Source organism: Podarcis melisellensis, assembly GCF_964234715.1.
Source record: "Podarcis melisellensis genome assembly, chromosome: 6".
NCBI classification, from domain to species: Eukaryota; Metazoa; Chordata; class Lepidosauria; order Squamata; family Lacertidae; genus Podarcis; species Podarcis melisellensis.
Genome location: NC_138538.1, coordinates 38,533,610 through 38,546,596, shown reverse-complemented (window position 1 = coordinate 38,546,596; position 12,987 = coordinate 38,533,610). Strand labels below are relative to the sequence as shown.

Genomic DNA, 12,987 nt, shown 5'->3' with positions numbered 1-12,987 from the left:
ACATTATTTAAAAGAAAAAGACTACTTCAGAAGGGGTATTTTAGGAGAAGGAAGGAAAGAAGTGGATTCCCTTGCGCACTAATTCTTTAAAACAGGCCTAAAAAGTGAACACGTGTGAAATAGGAACAGATATGAAGCTGGGAAGCAGCAGGCTTTGGGGAAAGTTAAGCACCCTTTAACTCTTTTTTATGAAAATCTAAAGCTGAGGTTGCTGACATAGTGCCCTTGGTTTACATATTGTCTAAATTTTTTTATATTCACCTCTTTCTTAAATTTAGGAATTCCTTCATGCAAATATATCATAAAGCTGAATAATTTGCATTCTTCACTTACTGTCTCTGATAAGGACATAAAAACTGCATTCCTGAGATCCCTGAAGTCCAGCATTTTATCTCTAGGAGCAGCTGGCTCATTTTATCTCTAGGAGCAGCTGGCTCAGAAACATAGTATGATGATCTTATCCATTCCCATTTTTGTCCACAGTATCTGTACTCAAGAATTCTTTGTGATCTCTGTGCAGTCCTTCATATGGGTTCTGTGTCTGCATAAGGTAGCCTTTGGAACCTTCTAGGATAGGTTTCCCTAACTTCATGCCCCCCAAATACTTTGGGACTGCAAATCCCATAATCCCTGAGGATTGGTCATGCTCGCTAGATCTGATTGCAGTTGAGATTTCCCTTCAGCTCACCTTATCAAACAGTATGCCCTGTTTTCCCTCAGCTCCTTCTTAACCACCGCAGTGGCCCCATATTTGAAACAAGAGGAAAGATACACCTTGGTTGTTAGGAAGAAATGAAGGGCAAAGGGAGAATCTAGTAGGTATTTTGGAGATTCTAAGGATTATTAGAAAATCTGGCGGAAGCTGAAAAGAGCACTAAAGGGGAGAAAACAGCAGCTTGTTATGACCCCGGCCTAGTGTCCAATAACTCACTCAACAATCACATTTCAGACTTAGCTTAGCGCTCATTGTGATTTTACTCATTGCAGGAAGGCAGGTGCAGACTGGTTTACCTCAAAGAAATGGCTTAGAAGGGTTGCTGCACATTTTGCCTTATAGCTTTCCTCCTGTTAGGGCTAGAGACTTACTTATTCTTTTTAAGCGAAAGCTCAGAGTTTGGGTCCCATTGCAGGCTTGGGCCCTGGTGCAACTATATGGTGATAAATATGGCCATGTGGTTGGCATCTGTCTGTCTTGGGAGAAAATGGAAGAGTGTGCCTTCAGGGATGAGGTCAAACCATTGGAATTACAGTGCCTGCTGTGGCTGTATGTCTCCCTCATTGTTTTTGCTGCGTTAGCAGCACCAAAGTAACCTCTCTGGGGTACCAGCAAGGGCATACCTAGGGGTTGGTTATGTTGGCTATCTTTATAGTAACTTGCTCCTGCATGGCTGAATCATCTATTGAACTACATTCATATGCTTCATTCATCTGTTATTTCTTGTTGCTTCTACTGTTACACAGAAAACAACTGTAATGAACCAAATTTCATAGCATACACCCAAGAGTTCACAGGAGAATAGGTAGGGGAAATGGCACCACTTTTAACAATCCCTGTTGTACATGTGTAGCTATGGTTGTAAAAACAAACTAGTATATACATAATAAACCTACGCTGGTTGTAAACGTTATTCTTCCTCAGCCTCTCTCCCACAATATGTATAGCCTGCTTTTCTAGTTATAGTCAGTCTGCCTAACAATCTAGTTTAAGACACTCATAAAACAGATATTCAATTATATCTCAGAATTGAGATAGAATTTCAATTTTGAAATGCTTAAGGTTTCTAAGTGCCTCTATACCAAAATGAATGGAGCCTGGCAAATGTGTCCAATTATTATATTTTACTATTCGGGGATAAGAAGACAACACGAGGGAGAAGCAACATTGGCATAACAACACTGGATTACTTCGGATGTCCTGTCATAACCTGCTGCCTTTTAGCCAGAGAGGTTTGCCTCCTGCCCCACAAACAACGCGATAAAATTATGCATTATGTTTGCACTGGTAAGGAATTATTTAAAATGTTTCAAAACTCTGTAAAAAACAACAACCCCCCCAAGACAACCACGTTTCCCACACGCAACGATGCTTCAATGTGAGAATCTTTGTTTCCATTTTTATCCAGAGCCAGGCAAAACCCAATAATTGGAAGCCTGGTTCCTCTCTAAGGCCAAGCAGAAATGCCGGTAGCACGAGCGGAGCAGCGTTCGGCGCGCGCCTCCCTCCCAACGTCCTTCCCCGCCCCCCACCTCGCATGCGCAGCTGAGGTACTCGGCTTTCGCCGCCGCTTTCTCAGCTGGGCGTTATGCTGCGGCTGTTGTGGGGGCTTCTGCGGACTCGCCGGCTCTTGGGGATGTCGATGCTGTTGCTGCTGCCTCAGGGAATGGTGGGTGAGTACTGTACGAGGAAGCCAGGCGAGTGACGACGGAGCCTCTAGCGGCCTCTGAGCCTCCTTTCTCCCCGCCACCTGCCCCTTCCCCTCCCGCCCGCTCGCCTTCCCGCCCTCTCTCCTCCAGCTTAGAGAGGCTTCGCAAAACGCGGCGCGCGAGTGGGCGGGTCTTTCCAGGCGCCTGAGGTAAACGCGGATGTCCCCCCGCAGCCCGCCAGGTGGCGCCGAGGTGTCCGTCCTCCTCAGCCGCGAGGCGGTTGCCCGCCGCGTCCCAGGCTACGGCCTCCGTCGGCAGAGCCAATTGGGCTGCCCAATTCTCTGACAGGCGGCCTTTCTTACTCCCGAGGAAGCACGCATGGGGAAGACCTTGGTGCCTCTCAGAGGGGTCTTTTAGGGTGATTGACACAATAATAGTGCATTAGCGGTGTTGTTCTACTTTATTCTGTGGTGCTTCACTAACTCATTATATATGAAGCCGAAAGCACCAGCCTGAAGATGACGAGTGAGACCTCGTCGAAACGTCGCCTAGACACCCCAACTTTTACACGGGAAGACACCCGAGGACACCAAAACCTGCATTCCTGTACCCGTGAAAATCTACGAAAGCATATATATAATTAATATATATATTAAAAAACAACAATTTGGATGACCTAATCCAAATTCTCGAGTGAGATAACAAACAGTGTTGCAGAGGCTCAAGGAGAGTCTGAGATCAAAGAGATCAATCCGAAGAAGTATTTCTTTGATGCGCGCCAATTTGCTGGCCATCTCCCAACTATCTAAAGGGCTGTCAAATGGAAGATGGAGCAAGCTTGTTTTATTCTAATCCAGAGGGTAGAACCCGACCCAGTGGGTTCCAGTTACAAGAAAGGAGATTCCGACTAAACATCAGGAGTAAGTTTCTGTTCAACAGTGGAAGGGAGTCCTTCTTTCACTGGAGGCTTTTAAGCAGAGGTTGGACAACTGTCTGCCATGTATGATCTAGTTGGGTTCCTGCAGTGCAGGGGGTTGGACTAGATGACCCTCACGGTCCTTCCAACTCTACAATCTATGATTCTATGTGGCAGGGGGTTTCAGCAGGAAGTTACAGGTATGCATATTGGTTGGAAGAGAAAGAGTATGACTGGCTGAAAACTTTGCAGGCTCAAGCAGTGTTGAAATGTGATGAACATCAATGGTCACGAGTATGCAAGGCGCCCCTGTAGCTTTTAACATGGAGCTGACCATCTTTTACATGATTGCAAAACTTGTGTAAGAAAAGCAACAACAACAACAAAAAGTCCCCTTCCAATTCTGGTTTCTCAGTGGCCATCTAAATAGCTTTGGGAGCTCAAAAACAGTGAAGTAATACTCTTTGCTGGTGATATCCAGCAGGTGTTATTGTAAGCCATACGCTTCAGATAGTGGACGTGTTATACCCATTACTAGCCTTGTTAAGGTCAAGGTACTTGTTAACCTTGCTCATTTTGTATCCATTCACAGCTACAGTATCCTGTTTATTTATTTTGATGTTGGAATGCCAGTTCGTCAGTGAAGCATTGCTACAATCCACATATAATAATATTACTAAATAATAATCCATGTCTTCATTATTTATTTAAATCTGATTGGCGTCTGTTTGATTATCAGTGCATTCAAAAAATAAGTTCTGTGGAAATGATATGAATTGCCTCTCAATACCAATACTTGCAATAGTAGTCCAGTAATCCAATTTCAGATTGGATGATATATGTAATGTAGCTGTAACTGGCTTCTAGTTTTCAGTCTAATATTCCATACATTCCCTTGGACTACAATTCTATGCATAGCAACATTAGACTAAGTTTCAGTGAAACAGAGTGAGGCTTATTTTTAAAGTAAACATGGATTGTGTTGTTGGTCACAGAACCCTGCTTTGATATTATAGCCTTGGACCTGCATTACAAATGGTGATGTTTCTACATCAAATGTGTATAGCAACATATGTGAGAAGTGCATGCTCATCTATTTAGCATTGTTTCACTGAGGCTGGAAATAGTAATTAGTCATGACTTCCCAGCATACATATATGGGTTGAAACAGAAATGTTTTATATTTGTAATAGGTTGGTGGGATACATTTCAGTTCAAAACTTTGTGAAAGTTTTATTGTGTTCGGACTTTGGTTTTATTTTTGCTTTCATTTATGATCTATTCATTTATTTAAATATTTGACGTTCTCTTTTTCTCTCTCTTGTTTGCTGTGCCTCACTTGTCCATGGCCAAATCTTTGCTGTTTGTTTTACCACATTGCAGATATACATACCTGGTAGCACCAGCACATGTCTCCTCCTCCCCGCTATTAGGACTGCTTTGCCCTTCTCCTTTGGGGGACATTCCAGCAGGAACTCTTCATTTGAAATGAAGAAAACGTGTATTGTATAAGGGAGCATCAGTGCTAGTTTTGCTGGAGTTCACACAGGAAGAGGTCCAAGGAGACTGAGGTTTAAACTGAAGGTGTCTGCTAATACACAGTAGTTCATGCACTCATCTTGAAACACTTTCATATGGGTATTATGAAGTGTTACATGTTCATTTCTGTTAGTTATAACCCCCCGCCCATATTTGTTCTGTTGGTTGACATGACAAAAATCTTAATATTAAATATAGCAAAGTTGTAAATAACATTATCAGTTCCAAGGTTTTCTGTAACATTTTTAACTATTGTCTTTTTAAAGTGTGTGGAGAGGCCTGCAACATGGATGACTTACCAAAGTTTACATTTTCTGAGGTGTATGAAGAACTTATTGGCTTTGCTGTAATATACCAATGCAAAGATGGTGCTGTAAGATTGCCTGGTAAAAGCACCGTCACTTACTGTCGTGATGGTTCCTGGACAAAGTTGGAAGAGCCATGTAAATGTATGTGCTGCTTAATTATTATTTTTTAAAAACTGGTTATTTCAAAAAGCTTACTCTAATTTTTCAGGCTTCTGTGTGACAATCCTGGCTGGTATGAGCCAGAATTCCCTATTAACATCTGAACCAGGAAATTCATTCTAGGAAAATAAATGAGAATATGGAGTGAAGTTTACTGCCTCATTCTTGAAGCTCTGTAGTCTGTGTTCCCAAATCCGTGACTCCACATGTAACCTATTAAAGAATCACAATTTCTGGTCATTACCCAACCCTGCCAATTTTGAGTCTGTTTTATTATGGTTGTTCCCATTTGGTGTGGAACACAACATTTCACAATTTATTTGTGGAATCTAGTAAGTTGCTCCCATTCCTTGAGATGCCTGTTTTGTCTACAGTGACACATACCTTAGTTATATCCCATTTGGATTACCGAAACATGTTCCACGTGGGGCTGTCTTTGAAAAGTGCTCAGAAACTTCCAACTGGCTCAAAGAGCTGCAGCCAGATTGTTGATCAGGGTTGGTTATAGAGAGCATTCAACTCCCTGTCACAACAGCTGCATGGCTACTGCTCTGTTTCCAGGAAGAATTAATAGTGCTGATTATGACATATAAAGCCCTATACAGCTTAAGTCCAAGCTATCTGAAAGACCATTTTTCCTCATACAAATATGCTTGGTTTTGAGATCTTATGGGGAGGCCCTTTCTCAGTCCTGCCACCCTCACAGGCATGCTTGGTAGGGATGCAGGCGAGGGGCTTCTTGGTGGCTGCTCCCAGGCTTCGGAACTGCTTCTCTAGGGAAACTAGACTGGCTCCCTCCTTGTTGTCTTGGCAGGTGAATACTTTTTGGGAACTGACTGCTTTTAATAAAAGGTCTGGGGCTGTGTTGTTTTTTATTGTTTGTATGATTTAGAAAGAAATGTTAATGTGTTTAAAGCAACAATAGTTGCATGATATATTTTGGATTTTTCTATGTTGTCTGGTAATAGTTTCACTTATTTGCTAACTTGTTCATTTTTAAAAATGAATTTCCTGTGCAGTCCCTCCAGACATTCTTGGTGGATCTCACAACAGGACTGGAATAGTGATACAATACCATTGCAATGATACTTTCTTTTTTGTGATATTGTTGCTAATAATGGTAAAGCACTGTGGAGAGGGAACCCCCCCCCAAAATGCACAGGTCATTTTTATAGCAGTTTTTCTTTCATTGATGATTTGTTTATTGTCAAATATACAAGTAGACCAGAGGTGGGGGGGAAACAGAAGGCACATTCTTAATAGGGCATTGGAATTGCTGTTCACCTGCTGCCCACCAATGTATCTCCCTCATTACTCCTGATTCAAAGAGATGCTAGCTAATTAGGTGTCAATGACAACCACATAAGCAGAATTACATGACATTTCTCGTTTTAATAATAATAATAATAATAATAATAATAATAATAATAATAATAATAATAATAATTTATTATTTGTACCCTGCCCATCTGGCTGGGTTTCCCCAGCCACTCTGGGCGGCTTCCATAGAAACCAAATATACACTAAAATATCACAGATTAAAAACTTCCCTGAACAGGGCTGCCTTAAGATGTCTAGCCCCCACTCTAGCCCCACGTAGAGCATGCACCACTCTGGCGAGACAGTCCGCAGGCAGGTAGAATCTCAGCCTGCATACCAGGTGGAGTTGGTAGACAGCTGCCCTGGATACAGAATTGACCGGCGCCTCCATGGACAGCTGTGAGTCCAGAATGACTCCCAGGCTGCGCACCTGGTCCTTCAGCGGCACAGTTACCCTATTCAGGACCATGGAGTCCTCCACACCAGCCCGCCCCCTGTCCCCCAAAAACAGTACTTCTGTCTTGTCAGGATTCAACTTCAATCCATTAGCCGCCATCCATCCTCCAACCGCCTCCAGGCACTCACACAGGACCTTCACTGCCTTCACTGGTTCTGATTTGAAAGAGAGGTAGAGCTCGGTATCATCTGCGTATTGGTGGACACCCAGTCCAAACCCCCTGATGATCTCTCCCAGCGGCTTCATATACTGTAGATGTTAAAAAGCATGGGGTAGAGGAAGGAACCCTGAGGCACCCCACAAGTGAGGGCCAGGGGTCTGAACACTCATCCCCCCCCACCACTTTCTGAACACGGCCCAGGAGGAAGGAGCGAAACCACTGTATAACAGTGCCCCCAGCTCCCAGCCCCTCTAGACGGTCCAGAAGGATGTTATGGTTGATTGTATCAAAGGCCACTGAGAGATCCAGCAGAACTAGGAAACAACTCTCACCTTTGTCCCTAGCTCGCCGGAGATCATCAACCAGCGCGACCAAGGCAGTTTCAGTCCTATGATGAGGCCTGAATCCCGATTGGAAGGGATTCAAATGGTCCGCATCCTCCAGGTGTGCCTGGAGTTGTTCAGCAACCACGCGCTCAATCACCTTGCCCAAGAATGGAAGATTTGAGAGTGGGTGATAGTTGGCCATACTGGCCAGGTCTAAAGATGGTTTTTTAAGAAGCGGTTTAATGACCGCCTCTTTCAGCAGATTTGGGAATGTTCTCTCACAGAGGGAAGCATTCACCACCCCACAGAGCCCATCGCCCAGCCCTTCCCTGCTTGCTTTTATTAGCCAGGATGGGCAAGGATCAATAACTGTTTGATTGCTGGGAATATGTACTTTTTTAGCTGTGCAAGTGCTAATTACAGGGGGAAATAATCTGGATCCCTGGCAGGAGATGGACTAATTTTCACAACCACTAATCCTGCACAGACACTACAAAAGTATTCTTCAAACAGGAAAACAGGAGAGTATTTTTAAAAATAAGCTTCATCAGAAAATATCCCATCTTTAAGGAAATAGAAATGCACAGATTCTATTTTTTAAGGAGTTTTGCTTTTTAATCTTACTTTCAGTGGTTATATGTGAAAATCCACGAGTTCAAAATGGAATAGAATTAAGTGGATTAAGAGATTCCTATACTTATGGCAACAGTGTTACATTTGAATGTAAAACTGGATACTTCTTGATTGGAAATCATTACATTTTCTGTGAGAAGAATGGTACTTGGGTCCCTAAAGTGCCATCCTGCAAAAAAAGTAAGACTTTGAAAAAAATCACAAGATTTACATTTATATTTTATGATTCAACAATTAGAAGCTGTTTAAACTTGGGAGAAATGCTGTGTTATAAAAGAGTAAATAATGTATCATGTAGAGTTTTAAGCTGAAGTGTATATATTTACATTCTTCTCTATTATGTCTTGTGATGGGACGATGAGCTGCTTGTGTGTAAAATGCAAGTCCCTCAGAGTTTGATCAGGTTTTCAAACCTCTGCCTGTGACGGAGCCCCTCCAGCATGGCTGCGTCAATCACTAGTAGAATCCGAAAGTGGCTGCTTTCGGAATCTTTTCCAACATAAAAGCTCTTTAACGGAAACACGTCGTCTGGCCTCTCGGCGTGACAGTTTCCGGCGAGGTGTGGGTGTCCCTATAGGAGGTCCTGAGACCTCCCCACTGTTTTCGCTGGAAGTGTCTCTGAGCCATCCCTCCGACTCACTTTCCCTTGGAGTTCTTGCTCGCCCTCTACTGGTTCCCTCTTCCGCTGCTACTCCTCTCTCAACCTCAGTGAGCCTTTGCGCCCCCGGCGCTTTAGATGGCAGTTCCCTGACATCCACCTCCCCTCCAGGGCCCCCTTCACCCCCTCCCGTCTCCTCCCCTACTGGCGGTGAGGAGGTAAAACCCCTGAAAGAACCTCCCTCATCTTCCGACGTCGCGAACACTTCCCTCCACTTGTTGCTGTTCCTACTCTCTCGGTAATCTTCGTCATCGGAGTCCACTCCCTCTTCCAACTCCGACTCCGCGAACCCTTCCATTTCCTCTTCCTCATCGGTGGTGCCGAAATACTCCCTCCTAAACCTTGCTATCGGCTGAGGTTTCCTCGGGAACCTTTGGTGGAACGTTTCTGTTAAAACCTCGTCATTGACTTCCTCTGCACTTACCCAGGTGTTTTCTGACTCCGGTTCCCCTTCCCACGCCACCAAATACTCCACCTGATTTCCCTTCCACCTGGAATCGAGGATTTCCGCTACATGGTTGCGGCGTTCCCTCTCTTCCAAGGCTGGTCCCCTGACGTACTCCCCTTCACGTCCCCCCCTGTATGGTGACAGTAACGACCTGTGGAACACTGGGTGCAATTTCATGTGGTTGGGTAATCGGAGTTTGAAAGCTACCGGGTTGACCTGCTGAATGACCTCAAAGGGTCCCAATCTTCTGGGCCTCAATTTCTTACAACCCCCTTTGAACGGCAACCCTTGGGTTGACAACCACACTTGATCCCCCACCCTTATGGTTTCACCTTCCCTTCTGTTCTTGTCTGCCTGCTTCTTATATTGTGCCTTAGCCCTTTCTAAGTTGAGCTGGAGCTGATGATGGATCGCTTCCATCTCTTCTACAAAATGTTCAGCCGCTGGGACGCTCCATCTCTCCCCTCCTTCCCCTGGAAATGCCCTGGGGTGACACCCGTAATTAGCCAAAAAGGGACTCATCCCTGTGGACACATTCTCCGCATTATTGTAGGCAAATTCTGCCAACGCCAACTTTTCGACCCAATCGTTCTCTCTGTCATTGACATAACACCTCAGATATTGTTGAAGAATGCCATTTGCTCTTTCCGCCTGCCCGTTGGTTTCAGGGTGCCGGGCAGTTGAAAAATTGACTTCCACGTGCAGCAAGCTCATGAGCTTCCTCCAGAACCTGGAAGTAAATTGTTTGCCGCGATCTGAGATCACCCTCAAGGGAGCCCCGTGCAACCTAAAGATGTGTTCTACAAACAACTTCGCTGTTTCTTCCGCTGTGACTGCATGTGAGCATGCTACAAAGTGGCACATCTTAGTTAACAGGTCTACTACTACCATGATGGCTGTTTTCCCCTTGGACTTTGGCAGATCCGTCATAAAATCTATTGATATCGCTTCCCAAGGCCGTTCTGGTGTGGGTAATGGTTCTAATAACCCTGCCGGCGCCCTTCTTTCCCCTTTGGCTCGCTGACATTGGTCACACCCTCTTACATACTCCCTTACATCTTCCCTCACCTTAGGCCACCAAAATTCCCTGGTAACCAACCACATGGTCTTGTGTTGTCCAAAATGTCCCGCCGTGGGGCTATCATGCAACTGCTTGAGTACTCTCCCCCTCAATTCACCTTCGGGTATATACAGTGCCCCTTTGTAATACAATGCCCCATTTCTTTCCTCAAAACCTCCGGGACTCTCGCCCTCCCCCCTGAGACCTCTGAGCTTATCCTGGGCATATTCATCATTTTCCGTTTCCTCTACCAGTTCTCGTTGCCCCACCAGCGCCGCCCCACACACCCAGCGGTCCTCAGGGATGACATGTCTCTCTTCGATCACCCCCTCCCCTTCCCAATACTCTGGTTTGCGTGAGAGCGCGTCCGCCCTGACGTTTTCTGGGCCTGGCACATAACAAATTTCAAAGTTGAATTTGGAGAATTCCTGTGCCCATCTCACTTGTCGTTGGTTGAGCACTCGAGCTGTTCTCCAATACTCTAAATTCTTGTGGTCGGTGCACACTTGCACCTTGTGTTGTGCCCCAATTAATAAATGTCTCCACCTCCGGAATGCTTCGTGAATGGCAAGTAGTTCCCTGTCATACACCGTGTAATTCCTCTCGGATTTATTCAGCTTCCGCGAGAAGAAGGCACACGGTCTCCACTCCGACGCACTCCTCCCCGGTTGAAGAAGGACCGCCCCTACCGCCCGGTCGGATGCATCGGTTTCCACTCTCATGGGTTTTCGTAAATCCACATGCAGAAGTTGTTCTTCCGAGGCGAAAGCCCTTTTCAGTTCTTCAAAGGCTCGATCCGCCTCTACCGTCCAAACAAATTTCTTCTTGCTGCTGAGGCAGTCGGTGATGGGCGCCGTCAAGTGGGCAAAGTTCTTGATGAACTTCCGATAAAAGTTCCCAAACCCCAAGAATCTTTGCACGTCCTTCTTGGTCTTCGGTGTCTTCCATTCCAGTACTGCTTGGACCTTGCCTGGATCCATGGCCAATCCCTTGTCTGACAAGCGGTACCCCAGGAATTCCACCTCCTTGGTATGAAACTGGCACTTCTCCAGTTTCACCCACAGCTGGTTGGCTTGCAGCCTGCCCAACACTTCTCGAACGTCCCTCACATGCTGTTCCTCATCTTCCGAATACACCAACACGTCGTCTAAAAAGGCCACACAATTCTTGTAGAGCAAAGGTCCCAGAACGTGGTTTATAAAAGCTTGAAAACACGCGGAGCCCCCTTGTAGACCGAAGGGCATAACGAGGTATTCAAAGGCTCCCAAAGGGGTAAACATGGTGGTCTTCCATTCATCTCCCTTCCTTATGCGTATCAGATTGTACGCCCCCCGCAGGTCCAGCTTTGTAAAAATCTTTCCCTTCCTTACTCTGGTCAAAATGTCATCAATTCGGGGCATAGGGAAAGCCAGGGGCTCCGACACTGCATTGAGGGCCCTAAAGTCACACACCAGTCTCGGTTTGTCTGTGTTCTTTTTGTCCACAAAAAACACTGGGCTGCCCCCCACCGCTCGGGACTCTCTGATGAAACCTCGCTTCAGGTTTTTGTCAATGAACTCCCTCAGCTCCTGCATCTCCCTGTCTGACATGGCGTACAGCTTGCCTACTGGGAGTTGGGCCCCAGGGAGTAGGTTGATTTGACAGTCAAAGGGTCTATGCGGTGGCAGTTTGTCTGCTTCCCTTTCGCTGAATACGTTGCTCAGATCTGCGTATTGCGGGGGCACCTTCCCTTTGTCCATTACTTCCATCCCGGCTAGGGTGACTCTGTCTCCTCCCGAAACCTTCCCCTCCTTGCAGTGTTCTAGGCAATGCGCTGACCCAAAGGAGACCACCCTCTGATGCCAGCCCACTAGCGGATCGTGTAGCGCCAGCCAGCTCATCCCCAAAATGATGGGCGCTCCTCCCAGGATGGCCACATTAAACGCTATCTGTTCGGTGTGCCTTGCCACCCTCATTATCATCGGGACAGTCTGTTGGCTAACTTCTCCCCCCAACAGCTCTCTGCCGTCAATCGTAGTCACCTGCAAGGGGTTACTTAAAGGGATGGTCTGTATCTGATGCTCAGCTGCAAACTCCTTACTCATGAAATTACAGGAGCTGCCTGAATCCAAAAGCGCCTTGATCTTTAGTGGGTGTCCGTTTGGCAGTTCTAGTAACACCTCTATCACTAAAGCGGGTCTGGGAGGTTCCGGCGTGGGCACTTTCACTGCTCTTTGGCCTGGCTGCTGTGCCCCGACGGTGGCAGCCAGGCGTTGGCTTTTACTTGCTCCTTGACTTCCTCTTCCTTTCCCCCAACAGCTCCTGCCATCCCTTGCCATTCCTTTCTTTGTGGGCAGACTCTGGCAAAGTGCCCTGGCTGTTGGCAGAGATAACATCTCTTGGCGCTCTTTCCCTCCTTCTTCCGCCCTTCACTGGGATTTGAAACTGCGCGCGCCCGCGCTGTTCCAACTTCCATCGGCTCTGCCGGCGGGAAAGGTGGCTCTGGAATGTCTGGAATGCGGAACTCCCTCCAACGGTCTCCTTTCCCTTCCCGCTTTTCCAAAGCCCTCGCCTCCTGGCGCGCTCCTATGGACAGCGCAGATTTGGTTAACTGATCCATAGACTCCGCCCTTGGCCCCCGGGAAAGCTCATCTTTGACG

The 12,987-nt window shown here is 46.2% G+C and overlaps 1 protein-coding gene across 19 annotated transcripts in view; it reads left to right on the top strand.

Moving 5' to 3' along the window:
- The window catches only part of LOC309372635 (membrane cofactor protein-like), a 47,541-nt gene that overhangs the window by 20,698 nt on the left and 13,856 nt on the right, over positions 1-12,987 (top strand). For 9 of the 19 annotated variants that reach the window (XM_081916424.1, XM_081916419.1, XM_081916425.1 and 6 more), the window contains exons 1-3: positions 2,220-2,388; positions 5,086-5,268; positions 8,180-8,362. In XM_081916424.1, coding sequence (XP_081772550.1) covers positions 2,304-2,388; positions 5,086-5,268; positions 8,180-8,362 — 451 coding nt within the window. In that variant the 5' untranslated portion in view covers positions 2,220-2,303. The other 10 variants (XM_081916427.1, XM_081916422.1, XM_081916421.1 and 7 more) reach the window with 6 other exon arrangements.